This window comes from Netta rufina, assembly GCF_964035555.1.
Source record: "Netta rufina genome assembly, chromosome: 1".
Taxonomy (NCBI): Eukaryota; Metazoa; Chordata; class Aves; order Anseriformes; family Anatidae; genus Netta; species Netta rufina.
The window spans coordinates 67,739,356-67,763,457 of record NC_140123.1 but is presented as its reverse complement, the minus strand read 5'-3'; the positions used below and the strand labels follow the sequence as shown (position 1 = coordinate 67,763,457).

General features: G+C 41.6%; 1 protein-coding gene across 1 annotated transcript in view; it reads right to left on the bottom strand.

Moving 5' to 3' along the window:
- Positions 1–24,102, bottom strand: part of AFF3 (ALF transcription elongation factor 3) — a gene marked incomplete at both ends in the record, with an annotated part of 325,435 nt that overhangs the window by 164,890 nt on the left and 136,443 nt on the right. Inside the window, one exon of the mRNA XM_084282865.1 lies at positions 11,809–11,853. Coding sequence (XP_084138991.1) covers positions 11,809–11,853 — 45 coding nt within the window. The remainder of the gene's footprint in view (positions 1–11,808; positions 11,854–24,102) is intronic.

Sequence of the window (24,102 nt, the reverse complement as noted above, 5' to 3'; positions counted from 1 at the left end):
CTATTGATGCATATATACCTGGTTCCTATTGACTATAATGAGAATTATTCTGACAAACCACAAGGAGAATAGGCCTTTTAGGATTCAGTTCATACTAACGAAACGTCTAAGGAAAATTACCCTCTTTTTGTCCATGTTAAATTATTCCAGCTTTTCATTAATACTCATTAAGTTTGTAAGGGTTGGCATTTTTAGCAAAAAAAATAGTTTTCACTGACAGAAAAAAGCCACCCAGATAAATGAAGAAAATGTTTACTCGATTTAATAGGCATAATTTTCTCTTTTGGTGCTCAATGCAACATCAGGATCTGAAGTCAACAAAGGTTGGATCAGGGTCTACAATTTTTTTAATTGGCTCTTCTCGTTTACACTGGAATATGTTGAAAACTCGGGGTTATAATGAACCATTACATATGCGTACGTGCAATGCTAGGGAAATTAATAATGTCTTGTATTTGCTCGATATTTGTTCAGCATTCATGAGTAAATAACAAATAACTTGATAAGATTCATAAGAAAAAGCCTGTGGAAAACCCACACAGCTGGAAAGAAACTTTTTTACTGCATGAGGCCCACTTTCTCTCCCACCAAGTTATTGTTATTGTTCTGAATAACTTCTTTTCCCCAAGGGTAAAGTGACAGGTCTGCAATTTCTATATAAAATTGCATGTTTTTTTAACTGAAGTTTATATGTAAGCCCTTTTATGTCTTGGTGTCTTTAAGTGTAGTCAATATTATTGCAAGGGACACGTACTTTTAATTAAATTAATTCTGTTGGCAAAAATTAAGCTTTCAGAAACTGTCAGAAGTGTGATGGTTTATCACCATCTTCATTATAAGCTGTACGATGTTACAGTCTGAAGAACTGAGTCCAGAACATCGTTATTTAGGGCGATATCAATAATCACTACGTGAAATAATTGGGTCTTTTCCAAGTATTTCAGTTTTGAAGCACACCTGACAGCATTCTACTCCATGATCTAGTAAACCTAAAGTAACCCTAAGAATGACAAAATGCACCATGCACAGAAAACAGCATTTAGCACTAACCATAAAGGACAGCTGCTATGGCATTTCGGTTGGTCAAAACTTGATTGGTATTCAGTCAGTCCCTCCCAAAATATTCTATGGACTTTGAGCATTTTGAATCATGTAGACCAATGATTGTACATTCTTCTCTTTCCTTCAAAATTGTTTTTTACTTCTCACAATTTTGCAAAGCAAACAAACAACAACCCAAACCCAACCCAACTAACCAACCAACCAACCAACCAAAAAACCACCAAAACACCAAACAACAACAACAAAATGAACAACTAACTATGTCCCAAGTGTAACAAACTACAAAAGAAAAAAGACGCCAAAATATATGGAATTAAAACTGTTTAAGATTTCCAATCATAAGTTTTGCAGCATGGCTAGCACTGTATTTATTCTCCAGGGTCTTTGAGTTTCTGTACAAGACGGAAGGAAGCCTAGCACATTGCATGGAAAAGCTGGACCACACCTATCCTAACACACCACGGGGCCACATACCTGAACATTGATTCACAATTGTCCATATTATTAAATTATTGACACCAATAAGTTGTGACCTGGGCCAGCTCATGCAGATAAAATCCATGCATGCCTGGGAGCCATTCCGCACAGGCAGCTTGGGTGAAACCGCTCTGCTTTGTGGCTGTAAGAGAGTTTAGTTCCTTGGACATGAGCCATGCTATGCTGATTGGCCTCAGGGCAAGAGAATGGTTATTAGTCCATTTTATTTATTAGTATAGACATTGCAATGGAATATTCTTGAAAGTGATTTAATTTCCCTTTAACAGGCTCCTCTTTTCTCCCATAATTTCCTTAATTGGTCTTTCTGCCAAGTGAAGCTAACTTTTAGCTCATGTGTTGCTCCTAAATATGATTAAACAAGATTAACAACAGAATATTTGTCTCGGCTCCCAAATGAGGGAAATTACCTCTCTGAGACATAAACAGACAGCTCACACTTCCTGGGTCAGACCAAAATGGGACAGAGTGGTAGGAGTGCTCCCACCGATCGTCTTCAGTTGTGGAAAATCAGGCACCACACAGCAATTTCTTAGATATAAGAGCATGTCTACTGAAAATATTAGCACAGGAGACAGGAAAAGGCACATGGCCAAAGTACACATGTAAGAACGACCACTGAAATCCACAAGCCAAGCTAATGCAGGTTTTCAGAGATGCATCTTAGTATGGGGCCATCAGTAGGTCTGTAGGGCTGTATCCTTATGCATGGGGGACAGTAGGGAAGCGACTGTGTAGCTCTGCAGCCACAACTGCAGCATACATCCCAGAACGTGCACACACTACAGGAAGACCTCTGTCTGTCCTTCCCCTACTCTACAGCCATAACTGGCTACATGATGAGGAAAACAGAAACATTAGCCTGGGTGGAAAGTACACCACATAACAGCATCTTGCTGCATTGCTCTGATGATCCAGCTTGCATAATGCCCAGTGTAATCCAGGAAGAAAATAGATCACTTTTCAATTAATTCAGAAATTTTATATGGGAGAATATACATTGAATAAGAAAGCCTCTGGAGGATGGTTCCTCTCAGCATACTGGAGGATGCTCCCATCTCAAGTCACGCTGCCTTTGTGGTATCACTTCATTTTAAGCGAACCTTAGCAATGGGAGTAGAAAGTAGGTTGTTTTCTAAAGCTGACAGCTGAAGGCACCAAACCTCAGGCTCATAGCAGTGTGAATATCTGCGATTACCCAAATTTTATTCTTCTTTCATTAGGACTGATAGTGCAGATCCTTTCTGGTATTAATATGCATAATTCTGTTGGCCTCAGAGGAGCTGCGGCAGGGAGAGACAAAATGAGGATCTATCTGGCCCTTTGCCATTAATAACAAGGAATCATTTATCTGTATTGGAACAAGATGGTGATTGTGCCTCTTTTCCAGCTTTGTGGAACACTCTAAACAGAGGAAAAAATTAGAAAGTATTTTACTGTATTATTTTTGTATTGCAGAGAGGCTGGATAATTCATTCTGGATTCTCTCTCTCCTTGTCAAATAACAGGGTGTACACACTCACTACAAAACAGCAATTTGGAAAATTAATTCCACCACATTAGCATGGTAGCGTTTCACCATCTCTTTTATAATGGCCTGCCTCTTCCTAATACAAATCCATCACACATCAGATACTTACGCTCTAAAAAGAATACGTGTCTCTTTCCTCTGCACCACTCCATTCCATGCAAAACAGGTCATATTTTGCTGTGCACGAAACTGCCAGTGCCCCACTGTGTGAATGGCTAATGTCACAGGAAAGAGCCTCCATGTCCCGTCAGGACCCAGGAGACTGAAGCAGAGGTTACCTTTGAGTGGCATTTATTGTAAGTCTTATTCCCACCATAAGGGTTGCTAGCTTGATCTCCTATTTCCACTAAACTATTTATAGTTTTTGCCTTTTTAAAGTGATATTTTTCATTGACACCGAGATTCATTAAGTTCAAGGTTTAAATGCATAGCACACAACAAACTATGCATAATGCCATGTACTACAAACCTCAGACTGCTTTGACACGTTGGTTTCAGCAATGACAGTGAACACAGCAAAAATGTAAGTGTGGCAATTCAGGGGGTCTGCTGACGTACAACTAATTAACAGTTGGCTGACATTATCCCTGTTAGTATTGTATTGCAGAGCCATTTTATATGCTCAGGGCCAGGGAAGAGACATGCCTAGGTTTGACAAATGGGCTGTGAATGTTTATTGACAAATGAAAGCCACAATGTGGGCAAAAAAGTGGATGTCCAATGCATGGTGCCCAAACCAGAAGCAATTTCAGCTCAGACAGGCTGATGATGACTAGTGGATCACCTGGAGAGAGACTCCGATAATCTGAGAAAGCCAGTCTGGGGCCACCTCCAAGGAACAAAAGCTGTGAAAAGTGAGGAGTCTCCCCACAGCCTTTTGGATGGAGAAAGAGGTAATAAAGAGACGCTGCCAGTAGAGGACAGGCAGAGAAAGGCCATGGCACCACGTACAGATGGTGCACCCGGAAAGCTGCCAAGGTTTGATGAGTCAGAGGGATGACGGAGTACAAAGGTATGCCTGCTCTGTAGTCACTGCCGCTTACGTGGACAAAGCCAAAATATCTTCACCTAGCTCTGGTATGGTTGCTAATTTTGCTACAGCAGCACAAGGTATGGTAGGACTGCAGATTCTCACTGAGAAGCTGGATGAGCTCCAGGCAGAGATTTCGATGAAGCTCCACAGGGCTGTCATCCACACCACCAGAGGTACCCAGGCTGACAGGCTGGAGGAAAGCTGACCTAGGTAAATTGCTGTAGAAAAGGTATTGAACAAAAGAGCTGGATGTCATGGTGTGATAGAAAGAACAACGTTCTTGGAGGTTGAATTAGATGGGTTAACTGTGGCTTAATGTTTCTGAGTTTTAGTGCCCTTGTTGAAATGGCACATTTTCTAAACACTCTTCAGTATGATTTTTCATTTGTTTGAGCAAGAAATACAAAAAGAATGATATTGAAGAAATGCAATTAATGGTATACTTCTGCCAAAATTGTGCTTGAATTGCTCTGAAATTTAGGGTACTGAAAGCAAAGCAGTGTTGTGAAAGTTCTTCTGAAAGATTACAGTGAAAATGAATGATATTTTATGCCTCTGATACATTTTTAATGCAATTCTATCACTTTGGAGTACTTCTGTACTCTATGAGACAGAACAAGAAAGGTAGTGTCAGCAAATCGGGGCTTCTTCTAGATTTTCATACCTTCCCTCTCCCCCACCGCTTCTCTTTTGCCTGAAGTTGCTGGGTTCTCCCTGCAGCATCCCCCTGGGCTCAGACACAAAAAAACAATCTGCATTTCCCCATCAAGGTGCCATGCTGAGGGTGGCCTCCCCACCTTCCTCCCAGAGCTGCCCAGCAGCCTCTCTCCAGCAGTGAGACTGCAATAAACCACGCTGCTTGCACAGGGGTAGCTCTTGATCTGCACGCCTGTACTCGTGCAGTGCGGCAAAGTGGGTCCTGTTCCACCTGTGGGCTTTTCCCTCTGCGCTGGAAAGCAAGGTTAGAAATACAGGGCTGATTACCATATTTGTGTTCTGTAATTCTTCACATGTCCGACTCCACCAGGAGCTTAACTGAAGCCAGTGGGATCTTACAGTCATTAACATTTACAAGGCAGCAGTTCACAGTTGTTGAACTAACAACCTACCCCTAAGAAACTGATTTTTCTCCCCTCTAAGTATTGACATGTGCTCCGCTGACTGTGATGCTTATTCACAGTGACAGTGTGTTTGGTAGGATTTCATGTTTTCACAGGATTTGTCTTGTGCAGACAGTTTCTAATTTACCTCTGCTCTTGTTTTAATTCAATCAGCTGATGGAGTGCAGCTGATCTCATGGCACATATGGCTGTTCAGGTTTGAAAAAACCCTGAATATTTGATGGGTTGATCCTTAATGCTTTCTGCTAAAGAATTAGCAAGGCTGCTAATGAGCCAAGGGATCCCAAGTGGGGAAAGGGAAAAATACAGAATTAGATGCTGTTTTCATTCAGTTTTTTTTTTTTTTTTTTTTTTTTTTTTTACATTGCTCAAATAAGGAGTCCTGTGTTTTACATACTCTGACTAGTTTTACAAGGTAAAGAAATTCAAGCAAATTACTCACTGCAGCCATCACATTTAAAATGCCATATTTTCATAAGTGGCTGGCTGTCCTGTGGCCAAGGGGAGTCACAGCCTATTTGTAAGGGCACCTGAGGGCACTTGATCTTGCACAGGAGGCTTGCAGCACCAAGCAGTTATCCTTCTCTGGCATGTTTGCAGCTGCAGTCTCAGTCCTTGCACTGCTTCCCTAGCTTATTTTTCTCTCTTTCCTGAAAAAAAAAAAAAAGTATCTGTCCTCCATCCTGCCTCCCCACTGCTCCTTGCTGTCCCAAAGGAGGTGGTTTCTTCTGTGTTGACTGGTTGTGTTTGGTTTCCCTGCAGTCCTTGCTTTGTGCTCTGTTGCTCTGGGAAGCTCCATCAGCTTCCCACTGGCTCTGCCTCCTGCAGCCAAGTTTGCAGGCCAAGCACTCCACACTACATCCATCCCTCCCCAATTAATGACACCTCTCACGTCAACCCAAAAAAACAGAGGGTATTCACAAGGCCCAGAGCTCAGACTGCATGTGGGTTTCCTTTCAACAAAGCCACTGCAGCTCTAGGAAATCACAGCTAAGACTGGAAGATCAATCTCAAACCACTTATCCTACAAACCCTGGATCGCCTACGCCCAACATGTTCTTTCTCCTTAAATCCATTGCAAATACACTCTGAATTTATATCTGAATGTATCGGATATTGGTTTCAACAGTTAACTTAGTGGAGAGGCAAGATCCTTGCTGCTCCCATTTTTTCTTTCTTTTTTTTTTTTTTTTTTTGCATGTAATACAGCAAAATAAACATTTACTCCAAAGCCCATCAGTAATAACAGAATATACAGTTTCACACACTAATAAAAGCAAATAGAAACCAGCCAAAATTATGAATCTCACTTAGCAAGCCTATGTTCTAGCAGAGGCAGGGAATAGATCAGCTTTGGAGATGTCTCAGCAGTTCGGGCAGCAAATGCTCAGGGCACAGTGGAATTAAGGATATTTGAGTAGTATAACTCATATTTTCCGCTTCAAAGTTTTCTGCCATGTCCTCCACCTACAATGCAAAAGCTTCCAAGGAATTGCTTTTTATGGCTACAGTCAAGTAACGCATCCTTTCTCTCTCAGTTTGACATTACATCTGCAACTTGGTCTTACTGCAGTTATTTACTTCGAAGTCTCTCCTTAGAAGTCGCTCTATCCTTGACGTGCGTGCCTGCAGCTGGACAGAGGAGTCACTACACTTTGAAGAAGTTGCTCTGAATTAGTGCACGGGGTGAGATTAGGTTCAGGATTCCTGTAGTGATTATAAACTCAGCGGGAGTCCTTACAACAGCTCCAATCTCGACAGGGTTACTGTCTTGTTAATCAACCTCCTTCAGGACTTGAAGCAGTTCTGTGCCTCAGTTCTTGGGGGCTTTCTTTGGAAGCCGCTGTTTTGCGCAGAATGATCTCTCGATTTACAAAGTGTACAGAGCTCTGATACGTGCAGTAAAAACACACCAGAAAAGGCTAGACTTGCGTCGTGGCACCCTGCGTTGCACAAGACAGCACAAAAACTATACATTCCCATCACAGTTAGTGCAAGATTAGATTTGGTGATTTTCAAGCTATTCCTAAACTGACTTGGAAGCCCAAGTAGACGTTAGCTTTGGCCATGCCCAGGAACCTGTGGGAGACAGGGTCTGTGCACAAACCAGCCCTGGCCTCCTCTCACACACCAGGGAAAGGAAACACAGGGAAGCAGCTGTAGCAGGTGTGAGTTACTCCTTCTACTGCCCTTCATCTTCACTGGGACCTTCAATATGACCTGGGGCTTGCTGTGGAAGTGTCTATCCCTTGGAAGATCTGACACACAGGGAATGCAGTATCTAAGCAGGGTGGATGCTTTCTGCTCTGTGTTGTCAAAGAGACAGCTATAATGGTGTTCCTTAAAAAGATACATTTTTAAGCATCTTATTCCTTTTGCTGATGTTCTGTAAAGCCAGAAAAGAAAGGGAAAGTGGCCCTTCCTGTAATAAACACAGAATCACACAGAATCACAGAATTTTCCAGGTTGGAAGAGACCTCAAGATCATCACATTTAAGTTTGCCAGTGAAGAGGCATCTTTTCTGAGGGAAACACAAGGAGGGCTGCAGCTCCCTTGGATTTTCGTCATTCTGCCTCTGGACACCTTTATGGGACCTGCCTACCTTCTGTCCTAGTAGAAGTAAACCTTAGCTTTATTATGCGAACAGCACCTCCAACAAAGACACAGAAATGACTTTCCTTGTTTCTGAAAACCAGAAAATCTGTGTTAAAAGTGGATGGATCTGTTCAGCACAAGAAGAGGGCCTGGAGTACAGTATCTGGAAATGTCTGTATGCCAGTAATTTATGATGTGAGTAGCTATGGCATATTATTACTGTTGCTGTTTGCACCATCAGAAACAACAACCACTGCTGATACTGATTTGTACTGTGAGATTACCTAAGAATGGCTTTTGTATTATCAGAAAGCTCACTTTTCAAGATAAAAGAGAGCAGGTGGATACATCTGGCCTGACTGGTCTGTGAAAGGGACATGTGGGACAGCAATGTTCAAGCATGGGAAACAGAGGTATACCCCTGAGCTCACCACTGGTTTTCCACTGTCCCTGTGAAAAGGGAAGCTCTCAAGAGGGGATCTGAAAGTAGGCATGGAGGTAACTGGGAAGGTGTTTTCCCTGATCTGATGGGAAGTATGGGAGAAATTAATTCATGCAAAACTTAGCACACTGCTGGGTGACAGAAGCTGGCATTAATGGGTGTGCTAAAGTGGTAGCTAACATGTCAGCACTGATTGGTAGACTTGAGGCCTTAAAAGAGGAAAGAAATAGCTCTACTGCGTGTGATGGAGAAGGAGATGACAGTGATGAGATGCAAAGACAAATGTGATATGGGCAAGACATATGCCTGACAAAACTGTTGGCTTTCTGTGATGGAGTTACAGTACTAATGGATAAGAGAAGAGCAACTGACATCATCTACCTGGGCTTGTGCAAAGCATTTGACACTGTCTTGCATGACAACCTTGTCTCTAAATTGGAGAGACATGGATCTGACGGATGGACCACTCGGTGTGTAAGGAATTGGCTGGATGATGGCACTCAAAGAGTTGCTGTCAGTGGCTCAATTTCCAGGTGGAGATCAGTAATGAGTGGTGTTCCTCTGGGGCTGGTATTGGGACTGGCACTGTTTAACATCCTTGTCGGTGACATGGACAGTGGGACTGAGTGCACTCAGTATCCTAGGCTGCATCAAAAGAAGTGTGGCAGCAGGTAGAGGAAGATGATTCTCCCCCTCCACTCTGCTCTTGTGAGACCCCACCTGGAGCCCTGCATTCAGCTCTGAGGCCCTCAGCACAAGAGAGGCCATGGAGATGATCAGAGGGCTGGAGGGGAAAACAGGCTGAGGGAGTTGGGGTTGTTCAGCCTGGAGAAGAGAAGGCTCTGGGGAGACCTGACTGCAGCCTGCCAGTACCTAAAGGGCGCCTGCAGGAAAGCTCTTTGTCAGGGAGTGTAGTGGTAGGACAAGGGTAATGGCTTTGAACTAAAAGAAGGTAGGTTTAGATTAGATACAAGGAGAAAATCCTTTCCTATAAGGGTGGTGAGGCACTGGAGCAGGTTTCCCAGAGAAGCTGTGGGTGCCCCATACCTGGAGGTGCTCAATGCCAGTCTGGATGGGCCTTTGGGCAACCTGGTCTGGTGGGAGGTGTCCCTGCCCATGGCAGGGGGGTTGGAACTGGGCAATCTTTAAGGTCTCTTCCAACCCAAACTATTCCATGATTCTATGATCCTATGACATCAAGCTAGGAAAATGATCCATGCAGCAGCGTGAGTGGACATGGGTAACATTACATTTGTTGAGAGAATTTAGAGAGAATTTACACCAGAACTATACATTTGTGAATAAAGAGCTTCAATTGGAAATGCCACAGAGTAGCAGTCTGCAAGATTTACGCTTAGTTTCAGACAAATCATTGCAAGGGAAGTTCAGAATAGAAAGAGATATCCAGGCTACAGACATGGAGGATGGGCAGATTGGAGAGGTTATCCAAAATGACTGATAATCATGTGAGGACAGGAGCTGGAGGATGAAAATGGTGCACTCTGTATTTTAAGCCTCAGCAGATAGGGATACACTGATGTGAAGTGTGTCTTTTGAGCTCTAAGTATGCTTAAACTGCCTACTACCTCCTGCTCTGTGAGGATCCAGACTCCCAGGTTTGAAAACCCTGTGTATTACTTGGTGTGCTTTAAGGTATTCTGAACCTGACTTTTCAGAATGTTAACTCAGAAACAAGATGGCAAAGGTAAAAGATGCTGGAGGACCCAGGAGCTTGTTGCTCTGGAGGACACTGGGAAAAGTGCCCTGCAGAGCAGCTCGGCAGTCCTTCGAAGGAAGAGTTATTCTGTCCAGTTCCTCACCCAGGCACCCTGGTGGGTATTTTTGTTCTTAAGCTGCCTTCTTCAGAAAGAGGCCGGATTGCAGCTAGCACCATGACCTGTTCAGAAATGAAAAAGAGGTCTTGGCAATACTGCTTGTAGTGGGTTGATTTATTCAGTTTTTAACCAAAGTGAAAGAATTTGTGAATAAATCCTCATGAAGAAAAGGGTCCTATTCATCCAAGAACATGCTGCATGTTTTATCATGAAGCTTCATAAAAATATTTTTTGAGGAATGTTCCCAAGAGTTGAAGAAGAGAGACAGCACCAGCTTGAAGATGTACCTTACAATCCCTAGGTCATACGGTGCACTTTGCATCATATGAGACTGTACGAGACTAGGACCTCTCATATAGCCACTTTCCTACTCGTGGCAGGAACCATGTCTTTTCTCCATTTTTTTTTACTTGAACAATTCACACTTATAAGGAGGAAGACTGGCTTCTTTCACTGCTTTTTTTTTTTAATGTCCTGCATTAAAAAGGGGCGAATGAGCCTCACACCACATTATATACCCAGTGCATCATGAAAAATGGGAAAAGCTCTCATGAATTATACTGTCTGCTACTAATTTGTAACAAAACAACAGGGACTGGGGCTAAGGCTTGTTGAATACGCAGTTCAGTCCTACAAAAGCCTACTTTGTAAATGTTAGCTAACTAAAAGCTCTGCCAGTGAAGTCATAAGTAATCCATCATAATCACCCTTCGATAAACTCTTTGTCCAGTTTAAGAATTAAAAGCTGTATTTAACATATTCATGGAGAATGGAGAAATGCCTTTAGAAACAGCAGTCTTAATGCACTACTAATCTCTAAACCAAATATTTATAGTCCTGTAGTTTATAAGCAATCTGAAATATTTGGGTAGTGGCTGTCCAAGTTGTGGATGCACAGAGGATAATAGGGAGGTTTTGACATTACTTCTACTTGGTTTGGTGTTTTACTGACTCTTATGTCTGATATATGAGCACTGCAAATTGTTGAATTATCAGCGTAGAAAGAGAACTGAAAAGAACAGGAGTTAAAATTATAAAAATGGTTCACTGTTTATTAGTTTGTCTGCCTCAGAAAATAATCAATATCAAAGTTGATTCAAGCTCAGATCTGTCTGGGTGTGTATTAATTTGCTCCATGAAAATAAACTAGAAATTACTAGGATAAAAGAAATAATAATGAAATATGGAAATAACTGCATTTTTTGCACATTGTCATTATATAATGGACATAATGGACATAATGACATTACATAATGGATTCTAATTAAATCCAGGTGGAAAATGACCTTCCTAGACCTCCCTTCAAAATTAAGATTTTTGACAGTCATGATTAATGGAAACATGCACTTTGCATGGTTTGTAAACCTGAAACATTGTTGTACATTTCAGTTTATAATTTATCCCATTATCTGCTTCTGCATGCATGAAGGTCAGCCACACTGGCACAAAGTAGCAGCGAAATCCAGAGGCTCTAGAAGGTTGCTAACACAGATTTTCAATTCTTTTTATTTATTTATTTATTTATTTATTTTGTTGTGTTTAAATATTTTTGCCTACTTGTTCCTTAGAAAGATCACAATCTAAAAGCATAATATTTTTAACAGCAGTAATTGCAATATCCTTGTTGTTCTCTTGCCTTTTTAGAGTAAACAAAATGGTACTAGAAAGAGAATATTTTTTTTAGAATTCCTACCCGCAATATTTCTTCAATGCAGCTGTTATCTCCTGTTCCACTGTCCTGTAAACAAAATGAGAAAAGAGTTTGTTTGTGTTTTAAAAAGAAATAACAAATAGCAGGTTTGAGGACACGCTTGTCACATGAAATATATTCAAAACTCTATTACAGTTTCGAAATGAGGCCAAGTCTTTCCAGCCTCTGAAAAGTTGCACTGCTGAATATTCTCAAATTATTCCCCATCATCACCACAGGAAGATGTGATATTTGCAATGTTTACATATGGCTGGCACATATTTGTATAAATTCATAGGATTTTGTTTATGCCACTTTTGTGTGTGGTTCATGCTGTTTCAGATATACTGCCTATAAGTAGGCATAAGTAAAACAGTTAGTGCCTGCACATAGATCCAATATGTGCCTTTATTTATATTAAATAAATAACATCTGTCTGTATCCTTTGTTCAGGGAAGACTCTGTGGTAATACTGCCTATGTGAAGTCTGACGATATATAGTGTACGGGCAGCAATGATGTTGAGAGGAGAGCTGCAGGGGCTGTGATACAAGCTGCCACACTGAGTACTGTGCAGGCAGCATGGCCATTGTGAGAAGGCTGTGATTCCCTAAAATGCTGACCCCTAAACCCAGACTGTACACTGTGGGGCTGAGGGTGCACAGGAATTCAGTTCTCCTGAATTATGCGGCTCATTCTGGGGCTGTTCTGAAAAGGGTAAATAGGGGATTTGGCAGAGCAGCTATCTCTGTTGGTACCATCCTCTATGCTTTGCTCAGTTGTCCACTGGGACCCTGACTTCTTCCAGCAAAGAAGTGTCTGCTTGTGGTCCCACCCTTCCTGCTGCCCCTTGCCCATGCTCTGCTTGCACTGGCCAGCAAAACTGGGAAGACAGGGCACACCGTGATGCTGGGATGGAGGTACTGAAGCTGAGGGGCTGCCCATCTCCAGCAGCTCTCCACAATATACAAGTGGCTGTTGCATCAAGCAAATTTTCTGGGGGGTTTACTTCAACACATGAAATTTTCTGCTGGACACCGAGTTGAGCATCAGCCAGCAATGTGCCCTTGCCACAGAGACAGCTAATTGTAGCTTGGTCTGCTTTAGGAGGAGTGCTGCCAGCAGGTTAGGGGGTGTGATTCTTCCCTTCTGCTCAGCACTGGTGAGGCCACACCTGGAATATTGTGTCCAGTTCTGGCCTGCCAGTACAAGGGAGTACGTGGACATACTGGAAAGAAGAACAAAGAACAGCAAAGGGCCATAAAAATGCTGAAGGGACCGGAGTATCTCTCCAGGAGAGGCTGAGGGAGCTGGGACTGTTCAGCCTAGAGAAAAGAAGGCTCAGGGGGATCTCATCAATCTCTATAAATACCTGAAGGGTGGGTGCAGTGAAGACAGAGCCAGGCTTTTCCAATGGTGCCCAGTGCCAGAATAACAGGCAATGGGCAAAACCTGGAACACAGAAGGTTTTGTCTAAACACCAGGAAATGCTTCTTTATGTCATGGGTGTCTGAGCACTGCTGGAGGTTGCCTGGAGATGTTGTGGAGTCTCCCTTCATGGAGGCCCTCCAAAGCCGCATGGAAATGGACCTGGGCATCCTGCGCTGGGTGGCCCTGCTGGGGCAGGGCTTGGGCCTGGTGGCCTCCAGAGGGCCCTGACAGCCTCAGCCCCTCTGTGGTGCTTTGAAATTCCCTGAAAAATTCCCAAAGTAAAGAGTTTTTGAATCATAGAAATCATTAAGGCTGGAAGAGACCTTCAAGATCATCTGGTCCAACCATCACCCTACTACCAATATCACTCACTAAACCATGTCCTTGTCAGCTGGAAACCATACTTCTGTGCCTTATCTGTATCTAGGTACTCAAAAACTTTCAGAAATGGGCGTCTTTGTGCCTGCCAGACCCAAATGATAAAATCAGCCAGTCTGTGTTCCTGAATGTCATCACTGACACTCCCCAGCTTGAGCTGTGTCACCAAGGAGGCCTGAATTCACAGCCTCCCATAGCCTAGCACCTGTAACCAAGGTCAGAAGCACCACAGCCATGCATATGCTAGGGAACAATTTATGTTTCATAATTTTTTGTGGCTGTTATTTCACGCCAATTCATAAAAAGTTATAAGGTCTTTATTGCCAGCACTCTAGCTGATCTTTGCTGAGTATGGCCCTTGATTGTTAGACAAATGAATTGCATTAACTCTTGGTGTAACACATCTTTCAGCTTTACTGTCACCGGGAGTTACACCGCTGATTTCAAAGGGAAAGGAGCTAAGTGTACTACAAAGTCAGTCTGTGTAGAATTACTTGTGTCCTGTGTACTGAAGCTAAAGAGCATCTGCAGTATCATTCAGACAGGCCTGTTCTCATCACACCAGTGTCTCCATGAGCTGCACAGTGCTGTGTCCCACCTTCCCTGCCGCTGGGGTAGGAGACCAAACAAAATGGTTCATGTTGTTAATGAAGCTAACAGGACAGACAGAAACATGCATTTAGAAACTGCACGATGATCTCTGGATAGTTTAGACTTTTTAGAAATTGTATTAGCTATTTTTTATTTGTCTCTTCTGTGTGGGTTTCCCTCTATTTTATTCTTTTCCTTCCCCAGAGCCTGGCATATATTCTTGTGGAGATCAGCAGTGAGTGGTGTCCCTCTCCATGGAGCATCCATATTGGGACTAGTAATGTTTAATAACTTTATTAATGACATAGACAATGCAATATAGTGCACTCTTAGCAAGTTTTTGGATGACACCAAGCTGAGTCATACCATTGACATGATAGAAGGAAGGGATGCCATGACAGAAGGAACGGCATGTAGTGATAGAACAAGGCGTAATGGTTTTAAATTAAAAGAAGGCAGATTATGGTTAGATATTAGGATGAAATTCCTCACTCAGAGGGTGGTGAGGCACTGGAACAGGTTGTCCAGAGAAGTTGTGGATGCCCCATCACTAGAAGTGTTTAAAGTCAGGTTGAATGGAGCTTTGGGCAGTCTGATTTAGTCAGAGATGTCCCTGCCCATGGCAGAGGGGTTGGAACAAGAAGAACTTTAAAGTTCCTACCAACCCAAACCATTCAGTTGATCTATTCTATGATCCCACTAACTACAATGGGGAGCGTAAATTCCTGATCCTCTGTGCTTTGCTTGCAGAGCAATGAATCTGCTGCCCTACAAAAAGTTCACTATTCTCCTCCATTGCCATCTTATACAAGGAGGCATGAGATGACCTATCACCTTATGCTGTATAAAATGCATAGATGCTAAAATACAGATTATTATTATTATTATTATTATTATTATTATTAGTCAAGGCAAAGTAACTGAAGGTAAATTTGGCAACAGGATATTTCAGAGTAGGTTTAGAAACAAGCTTCTGTTTCAAAATTAAATATTCCTCCTAGAAGTGTAATGAAATAAGGCTACAGATGTTCATCTGCAAGAAATCACACTTTCCATTACCACAGAACTAAAACTATAGCTATACTCCCCAGCAAATCAAATCTCTGGGTGGAGAGTAAAAAATCTTTTCACTTCTCTTAGTATGATCACAGTGACTTTCAAAAGGCAAAAATAAATCCGGAAATGCAAGACCAAAGACGCTATGAAAAAAATTAAAGTAATATTTGGAAAAAACAAACAAACAAGCAAATGATTTCTACACCATCCTCTTTGTTCTTCATCTTTTGAATGCCAAACATAAATTTATAAATTTATAAATTTATAAATTTATAAATTTATAAATTTACTTTTTGCTTTGAATCCTGACTTGCTTGTAAGTATCTTCCATTACTGTTAATATGAAAGTTTCTAGAGTAAGGGTGGAGAAGTTAGAGGCCATGTTTTACACACAACAGGCAAAGTCTATTTCATGTGGCTTGCAGCCATAATGTTTTTCTTTGTGTTATCGTATAATACAATGCAGAGTGTTGTGGGACCTAGGACAGGTCTGAAAGGTGTCTGAGCCCTGGATTTGGAAAAGACTCCTCATTCTCATTCTTAAAACTTCTCTTCTCCACTATATCTCTACTTACACTACAGGGGAACCATCACTGCCTGTGAACCTGACAAGCTGAATATAACTTCATGGTTGTATTATAACTACAAAGCAAACAAACAAACAAACAAAAACCTAATAAATATTTATTGAAATCTGATTTAAAAGCAGGGATTGCATTACCTGTGGGCACCAAATTGCACAGAGCTGTATTTGCATGAGTGGACCTGCCTGATCCATACAATGTTGTGCTGGTGCTGCCTACATGATGCAGCACCTGCAAACAGATGATGTCAAAGTGCCTGCAGTCTACACAGGGCAGTCCTTCCACAGAACACTTGCACAATAAATGTTTGAATAATTAAAAAAAAAAAGGTTTTGAGGCTGCTGTTCCCTAAGTTGCTGAACTGCTACCCTGTATTCATCCTGACATTGATGAATCCAGCTTGTTTGCATTTTGAGGTCTTTCATAAGAAACTTGCCTCTCTGGCCCTCCAATGAACCATATTGGAGAAAATAATAGCTAAATATTGGCGACCCTTGGTGAACTGTTAGGGGAAGCAGACTCGAGCCTCTTCTCCCTGCAAAGCTGCTGTACCCGTTGCCTTTGCATATCAACCAGTGTGGGCAGGGGATCAGTAAGTGTGCGCACACACGTGCGGTGGTACATCGTCAGGCAGGAGGCTGCAAGGAGCTGCTGCCAAGGAGCACGGCAGCAGCTGCTGGAGAAACAGCCGGGAGCATCGCGCTGCTGATAACGCACAGAGCTAATTACCATGCAAAGCACAGAGAACCGTAAGAAACGAGGCTGACTAAAGGCTACACCAACTCCTTGAGAAACAGGATGTCATTTCACAAAAAAAAAAGAAAAGACTACATCTGTACAAATTTTATTTCGGAGCATTACTTTATTTTTTCTTCCTTTACCAACAGATTTCACATGGAGGTATATAAAGAAACTCCTCAGATCCTCAGAAAGGAGTTGACTGCCTCTGATTCCCTCCTTTCAAATCTTTGCATTAAGAAAGAGAAATCTTTTGCCAGAATCTGTTTTCAGTTTAGCCTAGGAGATTTCTGTGGTACAAGCCTTTGGTTTTATTTCTATTTGTGCTCTTTGCTCTTACAAAGCCTCCGGGAGTTACTGAATTTAGCCTCCAACACAAATTAGGCATGATTAAGATCTCTGGGAGGCTGAGGTGCACACTCAGCAGCCTCGCTGCTCTATTCGTGACCCAGGCTCGCTGTGTCGCATTGGGTTGCCATTCACTTGTCATCATTGGCCATCATGTGCCCAGCTCTGCTGCCCAAAGTGAGATATCAGGCAGGAAATGTTGGCACAAGCCAAATATTGGCGAGAAAAAAAAAAAAAAGGAAAAATAAAAATAACCCACATGGGTGGACCTTGATTTGAAAGCACATCAGAAATGTTTCTTGGCCAGGCAGGACCATAACGGTATGGAGATACACACACACGCATAAACATATGTAACATTTTGTGTGTAATCCATTTCTTACAGAAGAACTTCACAAGTTGTAAAATAAACAATATGGGAAAGATAAGCACAGGGAGATCCAGGAGACATCAATACAAGGAAACACCTGTGTGCTTAAAAAAAAAGAAAAATATTCATTCCCATTATGAAATGAGAGTCCCCAGTCCTAAATTTTTCTGGCAGTCATTTCTCTGGAAGTGCTACATCCAGATGCATGTGCATCATTCCTTACATCATACAGATGTGCTTTTCCCAAACTTTATTTTTGTTAGATTACTTTTGTGGGGCAAAGCTGGTAGGTGCTTTCCTTATCTTTTTACTTGCTCACATGTGTGGCCTTTGCCTGTTGGGTCATGGAGAACTGTTGCCCTCCCCAAAATATCCCCAAAATATTTCTCTGCAGAGATCTCAACACCTTCAATTTTATGGAGTACAATGATGACTTTTAGCAGGGAGATGTGCCTGAGACCTGAGAGCTGACTTTTGGGGCGTTTGTGGAGAAACAGCCAGGATGTAAATTAATTTATGTAAAATTAATTTGCACATGCCCTGTAAAGTTTTGTAGACATTTAAGGTTTAACTTGCTGTTGATTTCCTTATACATGGTAGATCTTTAAAAGGCTATCTATAGGATAGCTGCACTAAACCCATGATTCTCTGGAGACATGCAGGACTTTTGACCTCAGGAAAGGTGGGCTAGTTAAAACATTAGATCTGAACCTGCTACAAACTCACTTTTTTGTCCTTCAGGAAATGTCCACTTTTTGGAATTCATTTTTGTTCTGAACTGGGGGTCAGACACCGAGGTGTAGACTTTGTCCCACTGGCGATGTTAATTTTATTTTAATGTCCCGTTACAAAATATTAACAGTGTGGCATTGCCTGCAGAATGAAATTTTAGAAAGTGTATTTCAGTCCACCTGAGAAATTAAGGTATGATCTATTTGAAACATTTTAATACCAAATTTAAATAAATGTAATTACAAATTTTAGTTAAAAAAAAAAAAAAGATAGAGCTCCAAATCAAGAACTCATTAAAACAAAATATCGAAATGTTTCACTTTGGTAATTTTTGACTTTAAAAAATGTTTTCTACAAACAAAAAATAAAATAGGATGCATACATACATATGCAGACACTTTTCAGTACTGACAAATGGACAGGGTCAATATGGGAAATGACTAAGCACACAGAACATCTGACCAGATCAGAGTCTGAAATGGCCTCTTTTTTCTCCATGACTAATGGGACTGGACCTTCATGGGTGAAGTGCTTTCCCATCAGCAGTGCCTCCCTCTACTTTAAGCAGGCTGTGTGCCAGGGAGCTGGGGCATACTGCTGTCCCCCCATGCCACTCACTGGCCTCAGTAATGCTGCCCATCTCCCCGCAGTTCAATGGCCAAGGGTTCTCGTAGCTCACCGAGTGTGCAAGCAAGCAGGACTGGACAGTGCACAGTTATGCCAAGAAAAGAGAAATGAAAAGACTGCTGAGGAAGCTGGATTTTCTGTTGTTCCTGGTTTCTGAAAGCTTTGCTTTGCAATCACGCTGTTCCGTTCTACTGATTTAGAGTGCCAGTGGCCACAGTCTTGATAGAGTATTCTCCTGTGCTCCGCAGTGCTGTGATAGGAGCTGTTTCACTTTTACTACAAGGAATTGCTGCTACTTCCTAAGACACTGAGATGTGCAGGAGGGAGATGGGGATGAATGGCTGAATTCTGCTCAAGCTCTGTGTCAGAAAGTGTTGCACTAATTAAAGTTATTAAAGCCATCTAATTTGCAGTGACTGTTAATAAACTGTTGCCCTTAATATGCTCATTCTCTTTTTGAAACAGTCTTCATATTTATAATGGGGATTATTTTTCCTACCATGGGATCTTGCAACATTGCTCTTGCTTCAAAAGGGAAGAGGAGAAAGGTTAACAAAGATTTTATTCCAAGAAAATAAAAGAGGAATAAAGAGCAAGCGATGAAAGCCATTTGCTTGAATGGAAGTATCCGTGTATACTAATTGGGGGTCTCGCTGTAACTGGAATGTCATGCCCCAGTCTTGTACCAGGAACTGGGAGATATTCCATCTAATCGAAGAAGATGAATAAAAAATATCCACAAAGAGAGAGAAATGTAGAATAGAAAATTAGAATAGACTTGCCATGCACACTAGAGAGGAGAAGCTAATTGGCCAAGAGTGCCTTTTATTCACAGTAAGTGACACTCGCTCAGAACAGCCTGCTCAGCAGCTCACCCACAACTGGGGCAGGACAGCAGCTTCTGGAGGCCAGAGCCTCAGAGAAGGGAAACTGCAGAGGAGTTAATGAAGCCACAATCCAGAGTATCACCAGCCTTAGGCTGTGCTGGCCCTACGTGCAGACCCGAAGAGCTAAGAGCCAAGGATGTCCAGGCCAACGTCTAGGTGAAAATGGATTTACTGTGGTTGTAGAAGAAAAGGCACTCACTGGATTATATTTTTATTTTTTAAATAAGAGGAATGTAGGAACTGAACTAAGTATGGAAATCCCAGGGTCAGAAAGCGAGGTGATGCTGAGGGGCCACAGTCTGGATTGCTGCTGGGGGCTTCTCTTGAATTTAGGCAAGTAGTTTAGATGGGATTTAGAAGTGGTGGGTCTAGCCAGGAGTGGAGAGTTTAGGGTAGGATTCCTCACACTGATGAGATGGTCTGAGTTCAAGTTCACATCACAAAAAAATCAAGAGACTGAAAGGACAAGAACCCTTCTGAAACCTCTTCACCCTCCCCACCCCTGAGGGCCATCAAACAATCAATTACTGGAGCTGCACTGGTAACATTTCATCTAATAAAAGATGCTTGGGAGCCTCAAATGAAACCTACTGGCAGATCGGTGGAACAATTTTACAGGCTTTTACATTATATTCAAAAAAAAAAGAAAAAGCTAAACGCATCAGAATTACACTGTGACCCAGCAACAATAAAAGGGAGCTGTAATGGAGAAGAACTGCATTGTTCTATTAATAAAATATAAAGGTTTTATTGTTATTGGGAAAGATTGATTGTATCAAATCAATACCATGTCACAGTATATTAATGTTTTTCTTCACTAATGAAAAAATAGGGGCTGATGTGATTACACTTTCTTGCTACTCATCTGAGGAATATATTGGGATGATAGTAATGAAGATTGCAACTTGCAGTTTTAATCCTTTCTATGTGCTCAGTCCTGGGAGGTGCTGTGCAAGTGACCTGAAGGCAACTGGCATTCAGCAAAATGCTGTCGACAGCCCATTGAACAGATTCCACAGCCCCCTTCCCATCTGAAAACTAGAAAGAGCCAGCAGGGTCCTCTGGAAATGCCTTCAGCTTATTACATTTTCTACAGCACTGTATGCATACTCTGAATGTTATTAACTGACTAGTTGTTTGACACAGCTGTCTATCTGTTGGAAAATTTCCATTATGGACCCCAGAGTGATTGGGGTTTCCAGCAGATAAGGCTTTTTTGCAAATATAAGGGCTTCTCCCCTTAGCCCATGCGGTGCTTCCACAGCAGCCCCAAGGAGCCTGCCCTGTGTGTGATAGAGATCAGTTTGGCTCCCCATTAGATGCCCATCCTCCCTGCTACACGGATGGCCAATTAGTGTCAACTGGAATGCACTATTTTTAGTGATGTGGCCGCTTGTCCGCTAGGACCTGGTCTGAGATCAATAGATTGCATTTAGTGTATTGTCTGTGTTCATTTGGGGAGACTATATAACATCTGTAAAGCAGCAACAGTTGGGAAAACAAGTATTGTGGAAATGTTAATCTTTTTGTGACATTTTAATATGAATATACCATCATCTAGCATAATATTCAATAAATTAAATGGATTATTTTGCCAAGAGATCCTTTAAAATGTTAATTAACAATAAATCAATAAAAACTATTCAACATGAAAATCAATTACATCCCTGTTTACATTATTTAACTCCAAACATTTCTGTTTTGTGTGCTTGTAATTAGCAAGCTATAAAAGATGCCATAAATAGGCGCATAATGAGAGGAACTGTTTATAAATGATAATTGGTATTCATTCCCACTGAGCTAAAGGTTATGTGATTACAAACTATCATGCAGAAAGGGTTAATCCTCTTACATATATATGGATTTACAGTACAGAGCTCTGCAGAAATCTCTCCCACAAAAGACCCCTGATAGAAGAAAGCCTCAGATGAGGGCTTGATGGGAAGTGCAACATCTATCAGGTGTTAAAGACTATTTACACACATCTAGAAGTGGCTCATGGGGAAAAACCTGTACTTTGGGCGGTGGTGGTGGGGATAAGAAGCAGAATCTGGCATGAGGAATTCAATGTTGATAAAACATCATTATGTGAACAATACCTGTTCTAAGTCAAAAGGATAGAGATTAACATTGAAATGCTATATTAAAAATCAGGGTGAACATCTGCTTAATAAAACTGAGGAGAGAACAAAGGAAACAAGGGTGTTTTCTGCCATGGTGGGGAACAAAGTTGATGCTTCACCCACTACCTCAGTCAAAGATAGGGCCAGGAAGGTCTGGCTTTCACTGAGGGCTAGAATAGGATTACCAAATCTTCAAGAGGCAGCCCAGAGTCAAAAACACTGAGCAGCACCCTGTATCTCCAGAAGGTAACACCAGCCTTTACCTCATGATCAACTGCTACACTGAGAGAAAAGGTTTGTTTCCATTTATGCCTATTGCTGAAAACTGTGTTTTTAGTTTTGGAGACCGAGACCCTGATCTACTCTAACAGGTAAAAGCCTCTATGGCCAGGAGACCAGAGTAACTTTTGGCTTTCTACCAAAGCTTTTTGCTAGTCCAAAGATGTCACTGACATCTGAAAAGCAGACAGTTTTGGCTTTGACATTGTCTCCTTCCAAGTAAAAAAAAAAAAAAAAAAAAAAAAAGCTCATCCTTCTCATCCTTTCAAAACAAATGCTTTGGTGAGGGCAGCAACCATCAAGAACCCTTGGCAGAGCAGGTGTGAAGAGCACTGAGCATCTGTCCATGAAGGCAGCAGAGTTAAACAATCTATGCTAATCCAGAGAGAAACCACTTTTTCTGACTCGTCTGGGCAAAACTCATGTATATTTCCTTTCTTTTTTGGACTGTAACTTGAAGTCTGTAATTTTGGCCTGAAACACTTACATTACATCACTTTCCTTGTTCTACACAAAATGTAATTTTTTCATAGAAAACATGGATCAGGATTGGGAGTTAAAAAGAAGTCTGTTATTTTTAAGTAACAGTGATAAGCAGTGGTTTGAGAATCGCAGCTCAGTCTCATTGCTAAGGCAGCAAAAACATGTCCTGGTCATGGTAATTATGACCTGGACACCTATTTTCCCATGAAGGATGTAATTTGCTACTGGATACCCAAAGATTTATCAGCGAAGATGAGCAATCAAATGCATCTGCATCTTTAAAGCAGTCCCTTGACACTTCTGGTCCACTCAGGTGATTCTCGGCGTGGAAGTTGATAAATAGCACAATTCTCCAAGCTGCAGAGAAAATCTCAGCAGAGCTTTATTGTGCTCTCAGCATTCCTGAAAGTCGAAAGAAAAACCCAGCCATACCGTGGTCCCTGACAGACTGATGGGAACACACTCAGTGCACAGCTACTGAAAAATAGTACTCTCTACAGGTTTTGCAGAGTTAATAGGATATGTGAAATTTCAAATAAAATTGTCAATGCTGTAAGGTCTCAAGGCTCAGATGTTCCAGTTTCTTTCTGTTAAGAATGTGTGTGATACCGTGAATATATCATGACAAATATATATATATATATGTATGTATACACCATATAAAATCCTTTGAAAAAAATGTTTCTTGAAAATGACCAAACCAGCCAAGCCAGTGTCTGATCTTATCAACTGTAGCCTTGATATGGGAATCAACAAATTCAGCGTATCTATAAAGTTGCATTGTAGACAAATACCTTCGACTTTGTTTGTTTGTTTTGTTTTCCTTGCCCCTCCTCTTCAAATCCTGCTGAAAGTCTTACTTTCCCACCAAATCTCTGCAAGCCCTACTGTTTCTCTTCAAGAGGGGACTAAAGTCCTTTGACCAGCTTGGCAAGAACTTGGGCAGCACTGTGCTACCTTGCAGAGTACTTGTCTCCAGAACTCAGGATACTTCCACATCCCTAAAACCATCTGCCCCAAGGAGTGACAGCTGCCCAGCACTCATCCCTGTTTTCCTGTGGACTACATGCCCATACCCTATGGTTTGGGCAATCAGAAGACCAGAATCAGGAGCATAAATTATATAACAAGTTTGGGGAAGCTTCTAGGCAGCTCCCAACTAGTCGCATACTACTAGTTCACATTTTTTGATGAGTGCCACACTGGTTCCTCAGACTTGGAGGACAAAAGGTTATCTTTAAATTAACTTAGTCCTTTCTCTTTGGGCTTTCACTTTTCTCTTATTTCCATATATTCTCAGGTTGGCATTCCTTTTAAAGTGTATATTTCATCTGAAGGTCACAATGCTTCTGGCTTTCTTTTTGCTTGTAGCTCTTACAAGTAACAATGAAATACAGAAAGAAAGAAGAAAGAAAAACTGGCCTCACTTTTTTTCCTGTTTGTGTGTCTTTGGAAGAGTTTGCCTACCCTTCCAGTAGAAATTTGCCAGTCCCCATCTGTTTGCATACAGCTCTCCCACACAACTAAAGGCTAACGGAGAATCATTTATAAACCCCAGAAATACAAAACTGTACAAACCACAACTATTGGCCATGTAAGTCAGGGGCAGTAAATACTTATCACTGTCACATTAATGGTTTTCTTTTTAATACGGAAAGCTAGCAATAAGGC